Source organism: Maniola hyperantus, chromosome 13, assembly GCF_902806685.2.
Source record: "Maniola hyperantus chromosome 13, iAphHyp1.2, whole genome shotgun sequence".
Taxonomy (NCBI): Eukaryota; Metazoa; Arthropoda; class Insecta; order Lepidoptera; family Nymphalidae; genus Maniola; species Maniola hyperantus.
The window spans coordinates 13,891,181-13,915,034 of record NC_048548.1 but is presented as its reverse complement, the minus strand read 5'-3'; the positions used below and the strand labels follow the sequence as shown (position 1 = coordinate 13,915,034).

General features: G+C 38.9%; 1 protein-coding gene across 4 annotated transcripts in view; it reads left to right on the top strand.

Moving 5' to 3' along the window:
- The window catches only part of wge (winged eye), a 148,362-nt gene that overhangs the window by 64,020 nt on the left and 60,488 nt on the right, over positions 1-23,854 (top strand). For all 4 annotated transcript variants that reach the window (XR_011237451.1, XM_069502510.1, XM_069502509.1 and 1 more), the window contains exons 2-3: positions 17,095-17,180; positions 18,200-18,268. Coding sequence is in view for 3 of the 4 variants with exons in the window: in XM_069502510.1 (XP_069358611.1) it covers positions 17,123-17,180; positions 18,200-18,268 (127 nt within the window). In the remaining variant the exon portion in view is untranslated. The remainder of the gene's footprint in view (positions 1-17,094; positions 17,181-18,199; positions 18,269-23,854) is intronic.

The following is a 23,854-nucleotide window of genomic DNA, read 5'->3' as shown; positions in this document are numbered from 1 at the left end:
CTATCTCTGTACCAAAGGAGGTGGACAAAATTGTATGGAGGCGTGCCCCAGAATGTACAGAGATGATGATGATATGTGCCATTTAATGAATGTACAGAGATGATTATATATCTGCCATTTATAAGTTAAAATCTTCTATTTTAAGAAAAAAAAGTCGCAATTAGTTTTGCAGTTGTGGCATTAAGTTCATGATAGGCATAGTTCAGCCTGGGGCAAATTTTGTCCATCTCGTTTCGTCAAAATCGGTTGAACGGATGAGCCGTGAAAGGCTAGCAGACAGACAGACAGACAGAAACAGTTTCGCATTTATAATATTAGTATAGATAATAAGCAGTAAGCAATTTATTGTTATATTTTATAACTAATAGGAAACTATCTAATTAATAATTATTTAATTTTAATATCGATGTTTTGTTCGCAACGCAACACTAGTTGTGCGTGTACCGATTACGATTTATGATACGCCTAATAAATATCGATATTGTACCGTTTTATTTAAGCAAATACCAATAAAATGCCCATTAATTTCAAGTTATCTTCCATAGACACTTAGTCAGTTAATAAACTAGCTTTTGGCCGCGACGTTGGTGTTCTGGTCGGCGGCGTTTTTTTATTTGATGATTCAAAGATTAAGTTGAATCAAAATATGTATATGATTTAAATAAATGCATGACAAAAATGGCATGTGTAACCAGTGAGTAAATTTTTATACCAAAACATTTTACAGACCAAAATTATTATAAACTTGCTGATGCCCGCGACTTCGTACGCGTGGATTTAGGTTTTTTAAAATCCTGTGGGAACTCTTAAATTTTCCGGGATAAAAAGTAGCCTATGTCCTTCCCCGGGTTGCAAGCTATCTCTGTACCAAATTTCGTCAAAATCGGTTGAACGGTTGAGCCGTGAAAAGCTAGCAGACAGACAGACACACTTTCGCATTTATAATATTAGTATGTATTCAGAATATACAGAATATATAATTATATTATGTACTTACGTTAATATTTTGTTGTTCCGACAAAAAATAACTAACTGAATAATTAATAGAAAACTAAAAATAACTAATTGAAAAATCCTATTACAATGTAAAGGATTATTTAAATGATAAGCAAGCTTGGGAATGAGTTGCTTAACGACTTTGTGATAGTTCTAATAAGTTTCAATAATTTTGTAAAGTGGTGATAATAAAAAGAATACCCGGCTGAGTTTGTTGTGGGCTCTTCTCAGACCTGGGCGCGTTTGGAACCCTCGTAGCTTTAGTTTTAAGTTTGCGTTATAATTATCACCACTATATCTTACAAATCTAACACCATACCAGACCATCAATTTATTACCTATTTTGAATAAATCATTTGAGTTTGACTTTGAAATAACAAAAGCATAATGCATTCCGAACCAGTGGTAAATTAAATTAAACTATTTGAGCAACTAAAGAAAGAGCACTTGTAAAAGTTTACTTGAATTAAAATATATTCTATTGTATTACCTACTGAAAGTAGAATCTAACTGAGCTAGTGTCTAACATCTGAAGGTCCCCGACATACTTCTTATATTAATCTTTCTTTCTGCGTAACTTCTTATTTTGTTTGTGGTCGGGGGTTAAAAAAATGTCATCGATATCGATGTTCTATTCTTCGCAAGGCACATCACTTATCGACGCTACCTGCGTGTAGGTAGAGGTTTCTGGGAACAACCGTCACCTGATAACACAATACTCTCTAACGATAGCGAGCAGGCTCTTATTTTACTACACTGTAGGTAATATTTCGCGACAGGTTGACATGGCAATCGGGGTATAAGGCGAGGGACGCTCCTTCCCTCCCCCCCCCCCCCCCCATAGAAGTGCCCTAAGCACTTCATTAACGATCCCGACGATCAAATCATGGCTGACAATGCTCCTTATCACGTAGGGTTACACAAGTCAACCTCTTTACAGCGTCTTCGCCGGCGAAGACGAGGCCCCCCATTTCTAACGTCACCCGGACGTGGACTCACGCCACGGCCTCGGGGGCGTGCGGACTAACCAGTAGTCCAACAACTCCACCCATCCCAACGTCATCCTAAGCCGTGGTCCGAGCCTCACAGGAGGCGCCCTTAGGAGGACGTTGCCTCCCGACCTTTCAAATATTTTTTCGAGCCCAAGGGCTCACCCCCAGGCGGAGCTTCGCGCTCGCCTCCAGTGATTTGAGCTGTGCGTTGACTGATCTATCAACGCACAGCTCAAACTACTGGACCTATCGGGCTGAAAGGCATGCAGATAGAGCTATTATAAGTAACGAATACATCCGCTAAGATAGGATTTTTGAAAATTCAACCCCTAAGGGGGTGAAATAGGGGTTTGAAATTTGTGTAGTCCACACGGACGAAGTCCCGAGCGTAAGCTACCAAATAAAAAGACGGGTCGCTCCTTTGAGGATGAAATTTATATTATTTTACATGAGAAACCTGTCAAACAAAAAGTTTCACCAGGGGTTCAGAACTCTCAAACAGTCGTGCGCACATGAAATCCTATCATTACGAATAACTAATAACAAAGCTTAGAGTGACAGTGATTACAAGGTGTAGAGCAACAAATGGCAGAGTATCAGCTGTGCGAGTTATCGCCAACACAAATTACCCTGTAACGTGCCCGCCGCGGGCGGAGACGTGCTGCACAACTAGTTTGTTAGATACGAGTAATGTAATGTATGGCTTTTAAACTATATTTTTTTATACATATTGCTTGTCATTGATATTTTTATTCACAGTGGAAGTGGAATTGAGCGCATTTTTAGGTACCTCAAAAGCAAAAAAAGGAACCCTTTGTTGTCTGTCTGTCAAGAAACTTATAGGGTACTTCCCTTTGACTCATGAATCATGAAATTTGACAGGAATGTAGGTTTTATAGCGGGCATGAGGGGGAAAATCTGAAAACCGTGAATTTGTGGTTACATCACAAGAAAAAAATTAAAATGTGTTCATGAACAAATATTGCTATTTTCAACTTTCAAAGTGAGATTACTCAGGTGGGGTCTCATATAAAAGGGCTTTACTTGTACATTTTAACACAGATTTTTAGTTATTTTTAGGCATAATAGTTTTTGATTTATCGTGCAAAATGTCGATAAAATACGATTGTAGTACGCAACCCTCGGTGCGCGAGGCTGACTCTCACTTGGCCGGTTTTTTTAATTAGGATGGGCAAAGTGCATGCTTTTTAATTTGCTTAGCGTCCACTCCATCCCCTATCATTTCTCCCTCTTCCCCTGACATTAGAAGACTGGGAGAGAGATAATTACATCTGCGTGTACCGGGGCGACGCGACGTGGCCGTGGAGTGAAGGGAGCGTCTGCCCCTAAGTAAACATTCAAACATACCTCTCCAGCTATGCATGCCTGGTACCTGTTGTTTAAATGTATGATGTCATCACTTTTCATCTAACCATCGCGTCGTGTCGAATGAACTCTGTGTCTGTTACAAAATCCGAACTCACTCGCCATTTTAGCTCCATGTGTCAACTGTCATGTGAAAAGTAAAAAATCGCACTTTTGAAATTACAATGACACAAAGTTAAAATGAGTATGGATTATCTCTATGGGATTTATATATTGGTATAATTTATTTTATTTTCTGGTCATTAGGAAACGTCATAAAGCGGAAAAGTTTAATTACTACGAAGTACTGTTTACTTTTAAATAAGTTACTTATAAAAACTTAAATTATAATATTAATAATATTATGTGGGTACTACCTAGTTAAATCGGATGTTATGTTTATTAATATGTTAACTTATTATATTCGCATGCATAATTAAATTTGTTAAAAATATGTACATACCAAATTTAAGTAATACAAGGTGTTTTTTTCTTGTATGAGAAAAATACTGTATTTCATTGTTTAAAAGAGTTTTTACCAAGTCATGTCCTCTTACTTCAAGACATAAGACTAAGTGCAGCTGAAAATTATGATCGAAATGCGTAAATCTAAACAATATTTATGATAAACTGTATTTTTTTTTTGTTTTAACGGCATTGTCAAGTTAGTAACCTAATAAGTAACTAAGTTTAAAAATAAGCTATTGCTCTAACCTGTAAGCTCGGATCTTTACCTATTCTAAATCGTTTGGTACGGTCATAGTTTTTCCCATAGGAATATTTTTCCGGTAAGGTTTTTTTTTAATGCATTTATATAGTTATTTGCGTTATTTTGCGAACCAACGCCTTAATATTTTATAATGATTACACATATTATCACTACCCATACCTATTATGAATGCAAAAGTGTATTTGTTGATTTGTTGATATTAGTTTGTCCTTCAATCACGTCGCAACGGAGCAATGAATCGAAGTGATTTTTTGCATGGGTATAATTAAAGACCTGAGAGTGACATAGGCTACTTTTTATCTTGGAAAATCTAAGAGTTCTCATGGGATTTTTAAAAGCTAAAAAGCTTAAAAGCTAGTAAAATAATATACCTAAGTACTTATTTGGGCCATACATCTTTATGATTTGGTAATCCATGCAACAGAAATCACCGTCTACGTGAAAGTTGATCTATGCACGCGAAATGTCAAACCGAAATATATTCGCTTGTTGAATGATTTGTGCAAAGCATTCTAATGAGTATTGCTCTTAGTTATACAGGCGATATTTGTGTGTTACCCTATGTCTGTCATAAACTCATAAAAGAGTTGCTGCCCTTTCTCTTGCGGGAGACGCGATATTCTCTCCCCAGATATTTCCAGCCAAAGTAATGGCCCACTAGGTCGCCAAACATCATCATTTAAATATTGTGCGTAAATTTTTGATGGTAATTTCTTGATCTTAATAATTGTTTAGGCGCGGTTGAAATAGTTAAACTTGTCAATTCCATAATCCATACAACCAAGGCGTTAATAAACATCAGTCTACAGGGGCTATTACACCTTCCTAATTTTAGACGACTAAATGATTATGTTCCTTACTTCAGAGCAGTGTAATGTGTGTTACACTGCTCTGAAGTTAGTAACAAAATCATTTAGTCGTCTAAATTTAGGAAGGTGTAATAACCCCTTAAATCGCGCCTAATGCTGAAACTAGCTGTAAAAACATTTTTATTTTTTTTATTTTTTTTATTCTTAAATTTACAGCTAGTTTCACGATTTGCTCGGCATGCATCTAAATGATTGTGAAAATCGCACCGTAATCCAATTAAAAGTTATAAGCGAATACTCTCAACAAACGTGACCTGCGACTTTATACTACATATTTATTTATTAATAGCTGATGCCCGCGACTTCGTCCGCGTGGAATTAGGTTTTTTAAAAAGTAGTCTGTGTCCTTCCCCGAGATGCAAACTATCTCTGTACCAAATTTCGTCACAATCGGTTGAACGGATGGGCCGTGAAAGGCTAGCTGACAGACAGACACACTTTCGCATTTATAATATTAAGTATGGATACCCAACAAACGTGGTTTGCGACTTTATACTATTTATTTATTATTAATGATGAGTTGTTCTATTTTCTTGTCGCGTTGTAGTGACAGATTAGTATTACACATGTTTTAGTCAGTACTTTTGGTTTACGACGCTGTCCACTCCCAGGCGCGTTACTCGTTACCCGTCATAAACCTGTCAGGGAAACATTAATATTGTTGTATGATTTGTTGGGCTCGCGCCGCCGCACCGCGCCGCCGCGCCGTCCGCCGTGCCCACTTTGGGCTAATTGAATAAATTACCCGCTGTAATGTGGACCCCGTGTACGCACTATTAGCTTTCTCTTATTTAACGTGCTTTTTACGTCGTTTCAGTCATTTTGCCCCCCGTTCCCACTTGTCGTTTGTCGGGCACGGATTTTAATCGGGACATCCAACTTCAAAACGCGTCCGCAATCGCATTTTTAACCGACTTCCAAAAAGGAGGTGGTTCTTAATTCGGCTCGTTTTTTTTTCATACAATAATTTTTTATCGATAGGTAACCATAAGTCCCGCAAATTGCTTATGCGTGTGGCCGCCATTTTAGTGACGTCGGCACTAGACTGAAGTTTCGAGCCAATGGTATTTTGATGTTAATGAGACATGGTTCCAGCGCAATAGCAATTTGCGGGACTTATAGTAAATGAACTGTCAAAACATTTTTTGTCCACATCGATTCTTTATGGACTGTCGCAATGAACCATGCTACGAAAACCATATTTTGACATTGATGCAGTCATTAAATGATTGATGCAGGCGATTCGCAAACGAGCTGCGGATATTCCAGTGGCAGTACATTTAGCTACAAAATCGGTTTCAGACAAGTGTGAATAGCTTCATATTTAAAATGTTCTGCCTCTGGAACATCCGATTCAAATCCGGGCCCGACAAACGACAAGTGGGAACGGGGGGTTAGGCGTTTTTAGGGTTACGTACCCGAAAGGTGCCAACGGGACCCTATTACTAAGACAACCTTTACCTACTATGCGTACAAAATGACTTCTCACGCGCCATTTTAACTTTATGTGAAATTTCATGTCAAAAATTCGATATTAGTACATAATATTATTTTATAATTGTGAACCGTACTTTTGACATAACCCATAGAGTTAAAGTCATTTTGTACGGACTATAACAACAAATGATACTAAGCATTTCAAAGTGGCCGCCATAAACATTAAAAACCGGCCAAGTGCGAGTCAGGCTCGCGCAATGAGGGTTCCGTACTACAGTCGTATTTTTTCGACATTTTGCACGATAATTCAAAAACTATGATGCATAAAAATAAATAAAAATCTGTTTTAGAATGCACAGGTGAAGACCTTTCATATGATACCCCACTTGATATAGTCACTCACTTTGAAAGTTGAAAATACTAATTATTAGTTCATGACCACAATTTAATTTTTTTTTTGTGTGATCTAACCGGTTTTCAGATTTTTCCCCAAATGTCAGCTATAATATCTACCTACCTGCCAAATTTCATGATTCTAGGTCAACGGGAAGTACCCTGTAGGTTTCTTGACAGACAGACAGACAGACAGACAACAAAGTGATCCTATAAGGGTTCCATTTTTCCTTTGAGGTACGGAACCCTAAAAATAAAGTGTTATTTCCTGTACAAATTTTTGCGTATGAATCCGACTCGCACTTGGCTGGTGTTTTTTTCCTGAATATTGAAACTGGAATTAAATTTTAAGTGCACCAGAAATGTTGACTTTTTATCATGACTGGTCACGAAATAAATAAAAGTATTACTAATAGTTTTGAATATGCTTGCCTTGCCTATAGAGCAAGAATGAAATTTTTTGCAAAAACCATGTATGTTTTTGCGATTTTCGAAAATAACATTATTTGTTTTTGCTAACGCTACACACTGTCGCAGGGCGCTACGCTAGCGTGGTTTTGCTGAAACGCATTTGTGTGTAGAACCTAGATATACGTTAGCTCACCATCTGCCCTAGACTTCTCGTACGCACTACCGCTGCCCAGCTATCATACAGTTGGTAACTTATTGCGCAGGGCAATTGATAACATACAAGTTTGTCTGCTGCCTTGGTCGAGTTAGCATGTTTAACTGCGGATGACGAGGCCCCGGCTTCGCTTCCCGGGTCGGGCCAAATTAATCTTGGGTTTTCTGTTAAGAAATTCTTAGTATACAGGGTGTTACCAAAACGCTAACAAAAACACAATCTAATACATTAATCATTTGCCTCGTTTTGTAGTTTTAGTGATTTAGTATTAATCAAACCCGCAATGTATAGCGTGTAAAACTCGGGTCATTGCCCCGCCTACGACGCGGCATTGACTCCGAGTGGCCTACATACAGAACGTTCGTCAGTCAGATGTTTTATTTGCAATATATCGTGAAATTTTAGATAGAAAGTTGGCGGACTGTAGCCCCCGTGCTTCGGAGAGCACGCAAAGCCGTGAGATCTTGACAAACAAAGTGGGGTTATGTTTACTCAAGTATTTTTAAGAAATAACTAATTTGTTTTGTTGTTTTTTGTTTTTAAAGTTATTGTGCAATGGTGGGTTGCAGTATACTAGTAACTAGTAACTAGTAACTAGGCTACAATAGCCGAAGCGAACGTAAAATAGACGGAATAACATCTCACAAGTAAGTACCTCTACTTGAGCGAGAGGGACTGAGGGGGCCGCGCTAGTTGCATATCTGTACAGTACGCGGCTTCGACATGAGTTATTCAGTAAAAGTGTTGAACATCGATCTTTAGAAGGAGACAGCAGATTTGTAGAGCATTGTCTCGGTCGCTGAGACCGACAAAGCGTCATATGGGTATGAGTGACAGAGACAACGCTCTACAAAGATGAAATGTCATTCTAAAAGCCGATATGTTTATCACATTCGGCCGCGTACTGAATATATCTGTGGTTTTCTCACTGTATGGTCGCTATACTGTGGCAGCACGCATTAGCACCGCACCTCAGATATGCGACGCGTTTGCGGCGAATGTAATTGCTCTCTCACTTTGTGCGGACGGTACATCAAAGTAAATACTTCAGATGTTTGCTTGTTTACTTTGGGGTAGGGTTGGCAAAACAAGTTTGCGTAAAAAAATATGTTTAGGGTTCCGTAACCGAAGGGTGCCAACGGGAGTCGGGACCCTATTACTAAGCTTCCGATCTCCATCCGTCTGTCTGTCGTATCTCGTGAACCGTACGTATTAGGTAGAGTTTTTTATTTATTTATAGACTAGCGCTTGGCTGCAATCAGACCTGATGGCAAGTGATGATGCAGCCTAAGATGGAGCGCGCTTGCCTAAACATAATTATCCCAGAATGTGTATTACTATTGCCGCTTTAACAACAGTAATAAAAATTAAAATGGCCGCCATGGAAATTTAAAAAAAATGTTATATTTCTTGTACGATGGTACGGGAGTCGGAACCTTTCGTGTGCGAGTCACTCTCCAGTCTCCAGGTCATTAACTATACCCATGCTAAAAATCAAGTCGATCCGTTGCTCCGTTGGGAGTTGGGACGCGATTGAAGGACAAACCAACAAACAAACACACTTTCGCATTTATAATATGGGTAGTGATTAGCTGATGAAATTCACATGAAATCGGTCGGAACAGCAATTCGGTATCGCAGTCGGCATTCGGTAAGCCCTGGCCCGATAACCTATCACAAGTTCCGGCTGCGATAAACTATAATTGTGTGATAGCGGACGAAACGCGCCGAGATGCGGTTTGTCGTTCTACATAGTATAAAATAAAGTCGCTTCCCGCTGTCTGTATGTATGAACGCGTAGATCTTTTAAACTACGCAACGGATTTTAATGCGGTTTTCACCAATACATAGAGTAATTCAAGAGGAAGGTTTATAGGTATAATTTAATATTGGTTTGTGTTAATTTGTTGAAATATGACGAAATTTTATCAAAATGTCGGAAGAAATCAAGCTTCCATCGAAAATTAACAAATATTATGCGCAAAAAATGAGACGGAGGCGGCGGTGGTTGCATTTATTAACCGACTTCAAAAAAAGGAGGAGGTTCTCAATTCGTCGGGATCTTTTTTTTTTTTTTTTTTTTTTTTTTTTTTTTTTTATATGTATGTTCCCCGATTACTCGAAAACGCCTGGACCGATTTTGAAATATTTTTTTTTGTTTGAAAGGGTATACTTCAAAGTTGGTCCCATTTCAATTTGGTGAAGATCTGATGAACATCTTCGAAGATAGATACTGGAACTCCTCAACGGATAAGAGTAAATTGCTCGCGATCAGTGTAATAGCTTAGTAAACAGTAGACTTTTAACCAGTCATAGCATGATTCCATGGAGCCACTAAAAATTGTGAAATAAAATTTAAAAAAAAAAAAAAAAAAACCGACTTCGTTACACAAACACTAAAAATTGAAAAATAATTTAATTTATTACCGAATATATTATGTATACAAGAGTTAATATAGTTCCATAATAATATTTTTTGGGGTCGGTGCCAATGAGGTGCCATTGTGGAGTCCCATAAAAATATGAAGTCTAGACGATTCGCGCAGCTAAAGCTAATTGGCACCGGAACCAAAAAGTATTATTATGGAACTATATTAACTCTTGTATACATAATATATTCGGTAATAAATTAAATTATTTTTCAATTTTTAGTGTTTGTGTAACGAAGTCGGTTTTTATTTTTTTTGTAATTTTTTTTTAAATACTAGTATGGAAGTGACACTACATTAAGAATCTACATTGCCACCCATGCGAAGCCGGGGCGGGTCGCTAGTTAACTAATAAACATTGTTTATTGCTGCCTTCCTAGAAAATCATCAACCAATATAAGTCCCACAAATTGCTATTGCGCTGGAACCAAGTCTCATTCGATCTCATTCCCTTGCGCGCTTCTACATACAAACGTATTTTGTGTGAATAGGCATCTTCTAGGCAAGCGTGCTCCATCTTAGGTGGTGGAGCGCAGGTTACCTGGCAGGGAAAACGGATGCCGGAATGGGCGTTCTATATTCTAGCAATGCGTATTAGAAACGGGAAAGCAAATCGCTTCGTACGACTGTGGAATTTCGACTATGTAGGGGTGCAGAAAGATATCGATTAAATATTGTAAAGTTATATTTATTTTGAAAATTATGACCGTACCTTTCTATTATTAACCAAAATTTGGTTGATTTTCTTGCTTTTATTTAACGGTAAATTAACTGTCGCTTTTATAACCCTTGTTTGTAGGCCGATTGTCTAAAACCTGCATCAATCATTTGACAATTGAGATTGTAATAATGATTGATGCAGGTTTTAGACAATCGCCCTGCTGATTGCTGTAAAATGACAGCTACAATGTCACGATCGCAATCACCTCTGATTGGTTGACGCTCGCTCACTATTGGATACAATGTATTGTTGCAACAAGAATAGCACAATTTCAGCCAATCACAACAATTAAGATTGTAATAATGATTCATGCAGGTTTTACGAAATCACCCTACTGAACCTAGTAAGTAAACATCCTACTTAAAAATAAACTACTAGGCCATCAAGGCAATGAAGAGGTCTTTAAAATTGTCACTATCAGCTCACGCAATCCCACATTCAGTCATATTAAAACGGTGACAAGTCATAATTATATAATTTCCTTCGGGTACCCTCAATAGAAGCGTTTCTTAACAGCTTAATTTACACTTTGGTGCAATTGTTCATTAAATACAATTAGTTGATTGCGCGGGCCACTGCAGTGGGGACTAGGGAGGGACTGACAGACAGTTAAGCAATCTTAATAAAAGTTGTAAATTTTTAGTCATTTTCAGGGTTCCGTACCTTGTTGGCTTGTCTTTCAATCACACCGCAACAAATCGGCGTGATTTTTTGCATGAATATAGCTGAAAATCCGGAGAGTGACATTGACTAATTTTTATCTCGGAAAGTCAAAGAATTTCCACGAGATTTTTGAAATCCACGCAGATGAAGTCGCGGGCATCACCTAGTTTGATATACATACGAGTATACGCCCAGACATGATGCAATGCAAACTGCAGACAGGTTATTTGAAAACTTTTAAACTATTTGTTTATCTTTTCCTTGAAGAGTACCATAATTATACCTAAGAAATTCTCCGTATGTCTATAGATATCTACCTAATTAAAAGACGGTATTGGAATACTTCTAAGGTCTCCCGACCCTACGAGGAGAACTGCGGGACAGAGCAGGAGGGCGCTGCTAGGCAACCTCCCCTCCGGCGAATGTCAATAATACCAGTACCTAAACAGGGGAGGGTGTCTCTCTCTACTTAGATGATAGGTATTAGAGATGGGCATTAGTGCTACTTTTGAAATACTACTTGCAACTTTTGGAAAAAGTACCTACTTGCTATACTTTTAAGTAGGAACTGGTTGATTTTATACCTTTCTTTGAATGGGGAATTTTACCTTGTTCGGAATTTATACACCCTCTACACAGAGAAACGATAGTATGTTATTCTTATTACTTACTAGCGACCCGCCCCGGCTTCGCATGGGTGCAATGTAGATACTAATGTGGTGTCATTGAGAGGATTTTTTCCGACCTAAATCACATTATTTCAATTTCTCTAGGGATCTCTAATTTTTTGAGAATTAAACTATAGCTATAAACCTTCCTCTTGAATAACTCTATCTGTTGGTGAAAACCGCATTAAAATCCGTTGCGTAGTTTAAAAGATCTACGCGTTCATACATACATACAGACAGTCGGATGCGACTGTATTTTATACTATGTAGAGATTACCTATCAGAGTTGAGGTTCGACGAAGCCATCTAGACAGTGCAGTGGCGTGCAATTCATAGAGGCATAAAAGTACTGCTTACCCTAGTTGAAATGACCCTGAGCCCATTTTTCTTTATGACCTGCCATTCAGTAGGTCTATATAAGGTGTATCAGGCCTATCTTACTAATGCTTACCCTGGCTTCGAACTCTGTGCACGCCACTGAGACAGAGCCATCGTGCGGTAAGGGAGCGACCCGAGACGGCCCCAGTAATTCTGGGACCTATATGGCAGAGTCGCTGTGGTCGTCATTTACCACGAGATCAAAGGCGTTGGAGTATAGTGTCTCACCTTACACTGTGGTAATAGGGTCCCGTTGGCTCCCTTCGGTACGGTACGGAACCCTAAAAAGCTAAGTTTAGGTCATTTAGGCGGTGGAAGCCTGTAGGTAGTTGTTTGCGTGAGGTCCATCAGTGAAGCGGGAAGCTCGTAAAAGCTAACAGCCCATTCTTCGTGGGACGTTGGAGCTGGCTCGGCGGTGATGCGTGGGCAGGTATTAGCCAGGGTAGATAGATATGTACTACAGGAACTGGTTGATTTTATACCCTTTTTTTGTATGGGGAATTTTACCTTGTTCGGAATTTATGCACCTTCTATCTATCTTAATAGGTAGACAGTTGAAATCTTCACAAGGTGTTACAGCCTGCTGACAGACAGTCGGACATTGTAGGCTTAGTAATAGGGTCCCGTTGGCACCATTCGGGACGGAACCCTAGACAGCTAAGTTTAGGTCATTTAGGCGGTGGAAGCCTGTAGGTAGTTGTTTGCGTGAGGTCCATCAGTGAAGCGGGAAGCTCGTAAAAGCTAACAGCCCATTCTTCGTGGGACGTTGGAGTTGGCTCGGCGGTGGTGCGTGGGCAGGTATTAGCCAGAGTAGACAGATATTACAGGAACTGGTTGATTTTATACCTTTCTTTGAATGGGGAATTTTACCTTGTTCGGAATTTATACACCCTCTACACAGAGAAAGGATAGTATGTTTTTTTTTTAAAGAACATTAGCCAAGTTCATCATGATGACTAATATTCCCCGTTCCCGTCCAACTAAGCGTAAAGCTTGTGCTAGGAGAAGGTACGACAATAGGGCAACGGGTGGGATTTGAACCTGCAATCTTTCAGAATTCAGCCCGCTCCTTCAACCGTTGAGCCGTTGAGTTGAGGCTTAAATTACAAAAAGATGTTAAATAATTTAAAACTTCAAATTATTAACTTTAATAGGTGAATTCTAGCCCCATAAACTACCACTATACAAAAAACACACATCATTTTCAGTGCAATCGGATCGTTGAAATTAAATATTTCTTTCAAATTTTTCATTTCCCTTTTGTAGTCCCACCAAACTAAACTTTCAAACTCTAGAGATCGTAAGCTACCTCGATCTCGGAAAGTTCATAAGTTAACTTCAAATTATAAACAGCCAGCTAATTGGAAAACATAAATTCAGAAATTAGGACCCCATTTCCTTCAACTTTTAGACGCGTAATAAAAAAACCCATACTTAACCACTTTCTTTAAAAGTTTGAAGTTTAAACTTTATGGTGCTAGCTTTAGAGGTTTCTATTGGTTGGAACACTTGTAAGGTAAGAAATTAAAGCAATCTTTGTGCATGGCAATAGGCGGTCGGAACAGACAGACGGACAGACAAAAAACGTCATTGTTCCGTTCTCTATACGGAGCTGAGGTGCGAGTGAGAATAAATTAAGTTAACCCATTTCAAAGTTTTTATGCAGGTAGTCAACAAGTAGCACGGTTAGAGGAGGATACTGTAGTGCTGTGATAGCCTAGCTGTTAGGACGCCCGCCTTCTAATCGGAGGTCGGGGGTTCGAACCCGGGCACGCACCTTTAACTTTTCGGAGTTATATGCGTTTTAAGTAAACAGATATCATTTGCATTTCAATGGTGAAGGAAAACATCGTGAGGAAACCTGCATGCCTGAGAGTTCTCCATAATGTTCTCAAAGGTGTGTGAAGTCTACCAATCCGCACATGGCCAGCGTGGTAACTACAACTATGGCCAAAACCCTTCTCACTCTAAGAGGAGACCCGTGCTCTGTAGTGATCCGGCGATGGATGGGTTGATTATGATGATGATGACTGTAGTGCTCTCAAACGATTTCAAATTCGCAAAAGCAGTGTCTTTCCAGCTCTAAATTCCCAAAATCCTCACCTCTCTAGTCCTGTAATCCATCACCCTCTATGACCCTCCGGTTTCCACTTTTCAGCAAGTTTTGTGTGGTTCATGCGTTGCACAAGTCCAATTCAATTTGGAACAAATTGACAAATGATTCCCCGGTGTGATGCAAATGCAATACATACATAGGTCTGAATGGAAGGCAACATCAACAATGATTTTCCTTTTGAAAATAATTTCTATTTGCTTGTCGGCTTCTGCTTCTTCTACATTACGGATCACTGGCAGAATTACTTCCAATATAATATGTATAGACTTGACTATCTAACATAAATATGTAAATACCAATCAAGTAAAACATAACATCCATGCACTTTAAGATATAATTTTTTCGGACCCAGTGGTCAAGATCTTTGGTAGACAGTTTTTTTGCGTTTAGCAAGTCCCTCTCGAGTGGACGGGTATGCTTCGCTTTTTGGCAGGTAGGGATGCTGGGCACTGTGGGACTGTGCCTTCTTAGAATTCCAAAGTAGATTATGCTTAGATAGAAACCGTCATGTAGAAATTCCATTTAGAATTATTTGGGAAAAGGTTCGGCGTTTCTGGCGAAGCGGTGTGAATACTAACTTAGCTGGGTTCGATTCTCAATTGTGTCAATTTAGGAAACGTTCTGTTAATATGATAACCACCACCTTAACTTCGATTTAGCTCGTAGCTTTAGTTTTAAGTCCGCGTAATAATTATCATCACTATAATATTATCTTACAAATGCAAACCGACTATCAAAAAGAGTAATTTATCACCTATTTTGCATAAATTATTTGAATTTGAATTTTGATTTACCAACCGAGTCGGGTTATCATAATATTATGAATGAGTTATCTATCTGGTACATAATGACTAAAAATTATTGTACTGACTCACTGACTGATTGGATCGTTGAGGTCAAAAACTTGAAATTTTTACAGTAACTTCCTTTTATTCGTCATTTCCAAGTTATATCTATGAATACTAGTATGATTTATGTGCTACCTAATTTTTTATTTTACAAACAGATATTATATTATGAGGCGCGCAGTTTTGAATAAATTACATAGTTTTATTTTATTCAAATCTCGAAAGTTCAAAGTTTCGAAACGCCAACTTGGTATTTAGAAATAAAAACAACCAACCACCATTAAAAAATATTTTATTTTTTTGAATACTAGGACTTAATGAATTAGTGAAGGCTTTCACATCAATTTACATACAAACGCGAGTGTAGTCAAAGAGTGAGTGTAAACAGTTTGACGTAAATGGGCGAGCTTAAAAGCCTTTGCATGTAACACTACGTAGATGGTACCTACTACGTATCGACACTATTTTGTTAACAACGTCATTTACCATGGTTTGCGCCATGGTGGTTACGGATACGGACTACGGTCAATGTATTGAACCCATCGTTGAATTAAATACCATTTGTCATCGTTGAATGATAAACCGCAGTTGGTACAATCGGTAAGAGCTGCTGACAATAGGGTCGCAGGTTTATCAAATACTAGCTGATGCTCGCGACTTCGTCCGCGCGGACTACACAAATTTAAATCACCTATTTCAGCCCCTTGAGGGTTGAATTTAAAAAAAAAAATTTCTTAGCAGATGCCTACGTCATAATAGCTATCTGCATATTTACTCGTTGCTGCATTGTGCGTTGATAGATCAGTCAGTCTGTCAGTCACCTTTTCATTTTATAAATTTAGATTTGCAACGAATCAGGGATGAGTTTGCAAACCCTTATGCTAGTAAAGTTGGCAGATTCACGTTAAATTTTGTTTAACCACAGAACTTCCAGTATAAAATAAGTTAACGTTAACTATAGCCCCCGACTGGTTGAGATGGCAATCGGGGTAGAGACGGGGGACGCCCTGCACACCCGCGTTCGTCCGCACCGGGTTAGCGCGGGGGCTGTGCAGGTGTGCGGGGCGTTCCCTCCCCGATTGCCATTTCAACTTGTCGCGTACTATAGCTATGCGTAATGCGTAATCTGTATTTTATTATGGTAGGGATAGGGATAGAAAAAATGCGGCGCGGCGATACCTACATTAAGGGCCGACACGATCAAGCTGCTTGATGCGCCCGTCAAGCGGCTTGATCAAGCAAACGGCACTTTTCTCATTCATCGAACACTGTCCGAACGTCGCGTCAAACACTAAATATATGAAATCGCATCGATCACGCGTCGAACACGTAAATGCTTGGACTCAAGCATTTACGTGTAGAAACCAAAGGGGTATGGGTTTAATAAAAACTGCCATACCCCTTCCAGGTTAGCCCGCTATCATCTTAGACTGCATCATCACTTACCACCAGGTGAGATTGAAGTCATGGGCTAACTTGTATCTGAATATAAAAAAAAGCACCAAGCAGACAATGTAAACGGTCAAAAATCAAAATGCTTGACTCAAACAAAAAATCTACGTGTTTGACGTAAAACCGCTTGACCGTCTCGGACCGCCTTACACAACCATAGACTTTGTTAGGTACCTACTCAAAGGAGATGTCCCAAGATTGCCCCAGAGTCGTTGTACAGTGAAAAATACGAAAAAACCTAACTATATAGGTAGGTAACTAAATGTAATAAAAAAAAAATTACTTTACAAATAGTAGATATTATTAAGTATTATGTATTTTCTAGCCCATCTAGATTTTGTATAATACGTACTTACTACCTATTGTTATCCCTAAATATAATTTCACTAATATCGTTTTATTTTGTCCGCAGGTGGTGAGGTGGTTCAGCACGTGGGGCGATGCTGGGCGGGGCGGCGGGGGGCGCCCGCTCCCGCCCGCCCACTGACCTGCACCAAGGTATGTTGTCCTGGTACCTCCGGATGAAATACACTTGTTTTGCTTATTACTTTAGCACTCCACAAAGAAAGAAAATATTTATTAGCATGAAAAAGTGAAAGTGAAAGAAAACCCGCAACTGAAATCTCCATGTGACTCGTTTGATGTCGTCTATCCGTCTAGCATTTGTAGCAGTGCGTATTAGAAAAATAGAAACGAGGAAGCTAATCGCTTCGTACATGTCCATGGAATTTCGACTAGAAAGATCGTACAGTAGCCGGCAGGAAATATTGCACATCGACCTTTAGAATGAGATTTCGGCTTTGTAGAGCGTTGTCTATCTATGTCACTCATACCTATGTGACGTTTTGTCGGTCTCAACGACAGACACAACTCTCTACGAAACCGTTATCTCTTTCTAAAGGTCGATGTACAATATTTCCTGCCGGCTAATAACTACGGGTACCTACTGTACGCATTATGTTATAAGGTGCGCCAACCGCTACGAATTTTTCAGTTAAACAAAAAATTCGGTGATAAAATATTATTCTGCTTGTATTTTTGGGCTATCAGCATTTTAAAATAGGACCTCTTCCACAATCTCCAAGCTAAGTCTCGAGTAGGCTAATTGCCGTTTAAAGTGACAAGTAAATGCATGTGAATTTCACAATCGCTGAATAACACTAGCCCAAGGTTAAAGTAGCCTTATCTTATTGCACGGTTCGTCTTCCCATTGCTAATCGAAGAGTAACGTAAAATAAACTATCATTTTTTCGATTATTATTATTAAAAACAAAGATATATTTGATTTGATCAATCATAAATACATGAATTACAAAATTCTTCAGTAAGAATTCCGAGAATTCGTGTGTTTTGTCAGTCGCAACGACAGAGACAACGCTCTACGAAACTGTTATCTCTTACTAAACGTCAATATACAATATTTCCTGAAGACTATTATAATACCCATTATTTGTCCGTCATTAATAAATTACTTTCTCATCATAGTTTATTATTAAGGTTACATCTTTTTGTTGCAGGTGTCACGAGATTTCCGCTGTATTCCTTATTTCCTACTCAGGGTGGCAGATCTACACAAATACATAAAGGTAAGATCAATTCTATTACTCAAGTAATAAAACTCAAATTACAGAATAGCAGCCGCGTTTAACATACAAACGGCACTTGACGCCGGAACAGCTTCTTACCCTGTACCAAGCACAAGTTCGATCGTGCATGGAGTACTGCAGCTGTTTATGTGCTGTGAAAACGTAGCAAACAGACCACAGACAGACAGATACACTTTCGTATATCTTCTCTATCTATATATATAAAAGGAAAAGGTGACTGACTGACTGACTGACTGACTGACTGAATGACTGACTGATCTATCAACGCACAGCTCAAACTACTGGACGGATCGGGCTGAAATTTGGTATTCAGATAGCTATTATGACGTAGGCATCCGCTAAGAAAGGATTTTTGATAATTCCTAAGGGGGTGAAATAGGGTTTTGAAATTTTGTAGTCCACGCGGACGAAGTCGCGAGCATAAGCTAGTTTTATAATATTAGTATAGTAATTTAATATTTATCTTCCACCACAATATACTTACCTACCATATTCCAAAATGGCGTGACGAGCTGTGAGTGACGTGCGTGAAACGTAGCGTCACTTCTCGGATCGCCGCGGCCATCTTTGTGACAGCGGAAAACGGCCATCTTTGTGACAGCGGAAAACGGCCATCTTTGTGACAGCGGAAAACGGCCATCTTTGTGACAGCGGAAAACGGTCATCTTTGTGACAGCGGAAAACGGCCATCTTTGTGACAGCGGAAAACGGCCATCTTTGTGACAGCGGAAAACGGCCATCTTTGTGACAGCGGAAAACGGCCATCTTTGTGACAGCGGAAAACGGCCATCTTTGTGACAGCGGAAAACGGCCATCTTTGTGACAGCGGAAAACGGCCATCTTTGTGACAGCGGAAAACGGCCATCTTTGTGACAGCGGAAAACGGTCATATTTGTGACAGCGGAAAACGGCCATCTTTGTGACAGCGGAAAACGGTCATCTTTGTGACAGCGGAAAACGGCCATCTTTGTGACAGCGGAAAACGGTCATCTTTGTGACAGCGGAAAACGGCGATCTTTGTGACAGCGGAAAACGGCCATCTTTGTGACAGCAGAAAATACACAAAAATAAATGAAATGAAGTAAAAATGTTTAAGAATACCAAAATATATTAGCGTATAATATTATTCAGTAGTATTTATAGCTGATCGCAAAGGAACTAAAGTGCGAGATTTAAATTATGTAATTGTTAATTTTATTGTTGATAAATTTCAGCAATAAAGGCTTCATTTATTTATTTATTTATAGGTCCATGTATATAGTGTTACATGATGCCCGCGACAATATACGCGTGAATTTAGCTCTATCCCGCGGGAACACTCTGATTTTCTAGTACAAAAGGTAGCCTATGACACTCTCACAGGTCTTTAACTATATGCATGCAAAAAATCATGTCGATCCGTATCTCCGTTGCGGCATGGTTGAAGGACAAACCAACAAACAAACAAACTTTCACATTAATTATATGGGTAGTGATGTTCCACTACATACCTGCCTAATTCCAAGTCGGCGTGTCGAGCTGTGAGTGACGTGCGTGAAACGTAGCGTCACTTCTCGGATCTCGAAATGAATTAAAAAAGTTTAAAATACCAAAAGATATTAGCGTAGGTATATTAAAGTAGTATTTATAGGTCCATGTATACAGCGTTACATGATGCCCGCGACAATATAGGCGTGGATTTAGTTTTCTAAAAATCATGTGGGAACTCTCTGATTTTCTAGTATAAAATAGCCTATAACGCTCTCAACTATAGTCATACAAAAAATCATGTCGATCCGTATCTCCGTTGCGGCATGATTGAAGGACAAACCAACAAACAAACTTTCACATTAATTATAATTATGGGTAGTGATCTTCTATTACATACCTACCTGCCTAATTCCAAGTCGGCGTGACGAGCTGTGAGTGACGTGCGTGAAACGTGACGTCTCGTCTCGGATTTGCGATTAACGCGTGAATCGCCGCCGCTATCTTTGTGACAGCGAAAAATGCAGTCAATTTTTTTTTTTTTTTTTTTTTTTTTTTTTTTTTTTTTTTTTTTTTTTTTTTTTTTTTTTTTTTTTAAAGAATATTAGTCATGTTAAATGACTAATATTCCCCTTTCCTCTCCAATTAAGCGTCAGGCTTGTGCTAGGAGTAGGTACGACAATTATAGTGCAACGGGCGGGGTTTGAACCGTCGACCTCTCGGTCTCGGTTTTCAGTCCACTCCTATACCGGTTGAGCTATTGAGGCTCTATAATAAATAAAATAACTAAGTACCTAGTGGTTCGCCCCGAACTAAAATCAAAATCAAAATCAAATGATTTATTCAAAATAGGTAATAATTTACGCTTATTGATGGTCTGGTATGGTGTTAGATTTGTAAGATATAGTGGTGATAATTATAACGCAAACTTAAAACTAAAGCTACGAGGGTTCCAAACGCGCCCAGGTCTGAGAAGAGCCCACATCAAACTCAGCCGGGTATTCTTTTTATTATCACCACTTTACAAAATTATTGAAACTTATTAGAACTATCACAAAGTCGTTAAGCAACTCATTCCCAAGCTTGCTTATCATTTAAATAATCCTTTACATTGTAATAGGATTTTTCAATTAGTTTACGTTTTATGAACACTTTGAACTTGTTGAGAGACATCTCCAATATGTCTTCTGGAAGCTTATTATAGAAACGTATGGAATTACGAGCAAATGAATTGCTAACTTTACTGAGCCTAGAGGCGGGCATTACAAGTTTATTTTTATTTCTAGTATTTATATTATGACAGTCACTTTTTTTTTTAAATTTATTTATGTTTTTATGTACGTACAGTAAATTTTCAAAAATATATTGATTATGCACTGTCATAATGTTAACTTCCCTAAATTTAGTTCTCAGCGACTCTCGTGGCCCAATACTGTATATGGCTCGAACAGCCCTTTTCTGCAGCACAAAAATAGAATTAATATCAGCAGCATTACCCCATAATAATATACCATATGACATAATGCTGTGAAAGTAACTAAAATATACTAGTCTCGCAGTTTCTATGTCTGTCAACTGGCGAATCTTTTTTACCGCATATGCGGCAGAACTAGTTCGATAAGTTATTTATCTAAGACTTCGCGGTATCCCATAAGTCGATGTACATTACTTTCGGCCACGCACTATATATACCGATAGACGTTGGGGTCCCAAGGTGCTGGAATGGCGACCTCGCACCGGAAGACGCAGCGTTGGAGCTTGGAAGACCTCCCACTAGGTGGACGGACGACATCAGACGAGTCCCAGGGAGCCGCTGGATTCAGGCGGCGCAAAACCGTGGCGTGTGGAAGTTCCTACAAGAGACCTACGTCCAGCAGTGGACGTCTGTTGGTTGACGATGATGATGATGATGATGATGATGATGATGATGATGATGATGATGATGATGACTGTATGTAGCTTAGTTATGTAGTAAAGTGTAAAGCTACGGACGATTAGGCTATCCTGATGCATAGCTTAATCGTCCGAAGCCAGTTTCTTCACTCTATTTCCCGTCCGACAACGTGACAGAACGTCAATAGAGCAGCTAAGTACTTCCCAGACGAACTCACAGAGTAATCAAACTCCACCTAACACTATAAAGATTTTAATGAGTATTTTTAGGGTTCCGTACCTCAAAAGGAAAAACGGAACCCTTATAGGATCACTTTATTGTCTGTCTGTCTGTCATGAAACCTACAGGGTACTTCCCGTTGACCTAGAATCATGAAATTGGGCAGGTAGGTAGATCTTATAGCTGACATTTGGGGAAAAATCTGAAAACCGTGAATTTTGGGGTTAGATCACACAAAAAAAATTAAATTGTGGTCATGAACTAATAATTAGTTTTTTCAATATTTGAAGTAAGATAACTATATCAAGTGGGGTATCATATGAAAGGGCTTTATCTGTGGATTCTAAAACAGAGGTTGTTATTTATTTTTAAGTATCATAGTTTTTGAATTATCGTGCAAAATGTCAAAAAAATAAGACTTTTGTACGGAACCGTCGTTGCGCGAGCCTGACTCGCACTTTATTACCCAATTGGCTGCTTCTAAAAAGTTAAAGACAAACAAATAAATCGCCACATGTGCTGCGCGGGAGTCGCCAGTCGCCAAGTGTGTGTGGAGTGACACGCGGATAATTAAGGCCTGCCTGTGTTAAACATAACGACTGTAACGAGTGCTGTAATGACTTTCGTTTGTAATGAGTTTCATAGACTAGAGCTCTGCGACATATTCCTCATTTTGACGACCTCCCTGGCGCAGTGGTAAGTGCTGTTGTCTTATTAGTGGGAGGTCCCGAGTTCGATTCCCGGGGTTTGGAATTTTATAATTTCTAAATTTCTGGTCTGGTCTGGTGGGAGGCTTCGCCCGTGGCTAGTTGCCCTACCGGCAAAGCCAAGCCAAGCCAAGTGATTAAGCGTTCCGGTACGATGCCGTGTAGAAACCAAAGGGTGTGGGTTAAATAAAAAAACTGCAATAAATACCCTTTCATCTTAGACTGCATCATCACTTACTGCCAGGTGAGATTGCATTCAAGGGCTAACTTGTATCTGAATTTTAAAAAAAAACCTGTTGATGGAGTCTAAATCACGTGTTAAGTAGCATCCATAAAGACTCAGGGCACTGAAATCACACTAAAACTATTATACTTTAGGCCCGGCAATGCATTTTTATTGCACTTGTCGATCAAAAAAAACCGGCCAAGTGCGAGTCAGGCTCGCGCAGCGAGGGTTCCGTGCTACAGTCGTATTGTTTCGACATTTTGCACTATGATGCATAAAAATAAATAAAAATCTGTTTCAGAATGCACATGTGAAAGCACTTTCATATGATACCCCACTTGATACAGTTATCTTACTTCGAAAATTGAAAATACTAATTATTAGTTTATGACCACTATTTAATTTTTTTTGTGTGATGTAATCACAAATTCACGATTTTTAGATTTTTCCTCTAATACCAGCTATAAGACCCACCTACCTACCAAATTTCATGATTCTAGGTCAACGGAAAGTACCCTGTAGGTTTCTTGACAGACAGACAGACAGACAGACAGACAACAAAGTGATCCTATAAGGGTTCCGATTTTCCTTTATAGGTACGGTAAAATAGCCTAATCAATTCTAGCAAGCGCTCTGTAAGTAGCCATAGTTTTAGACATTTCTGTAGGGTACGAAACCCTAAAAATAGTGAATTTTTGGCAGTTTATTGATCAAATAAAGACAATTTTTAAAAAACCAGCCAACTGCGGCTCAGACTCGTGCATAGAGGTGAATATTTTTTCGACATTTTGCACGATAAATTAAAAACTATTTGCTACACATAAAAATAAATAAAAATCTGTTAGAATGTACAAGTAAAGCCCTTTCATATTGATAGCCCACTTGGTATAGTTAATAGTTATCTTACTTTGAAAATTGGAAATACCTACTAATTATTTGTTCCTGAACACCATTTTTAATTTTTTTAATGATTAACCCGAATTTACGATTTTCGGATTTATTCTAACCAACATTTCTCTTCTTCGAATATCTGACTCATGAGCATATTAAGT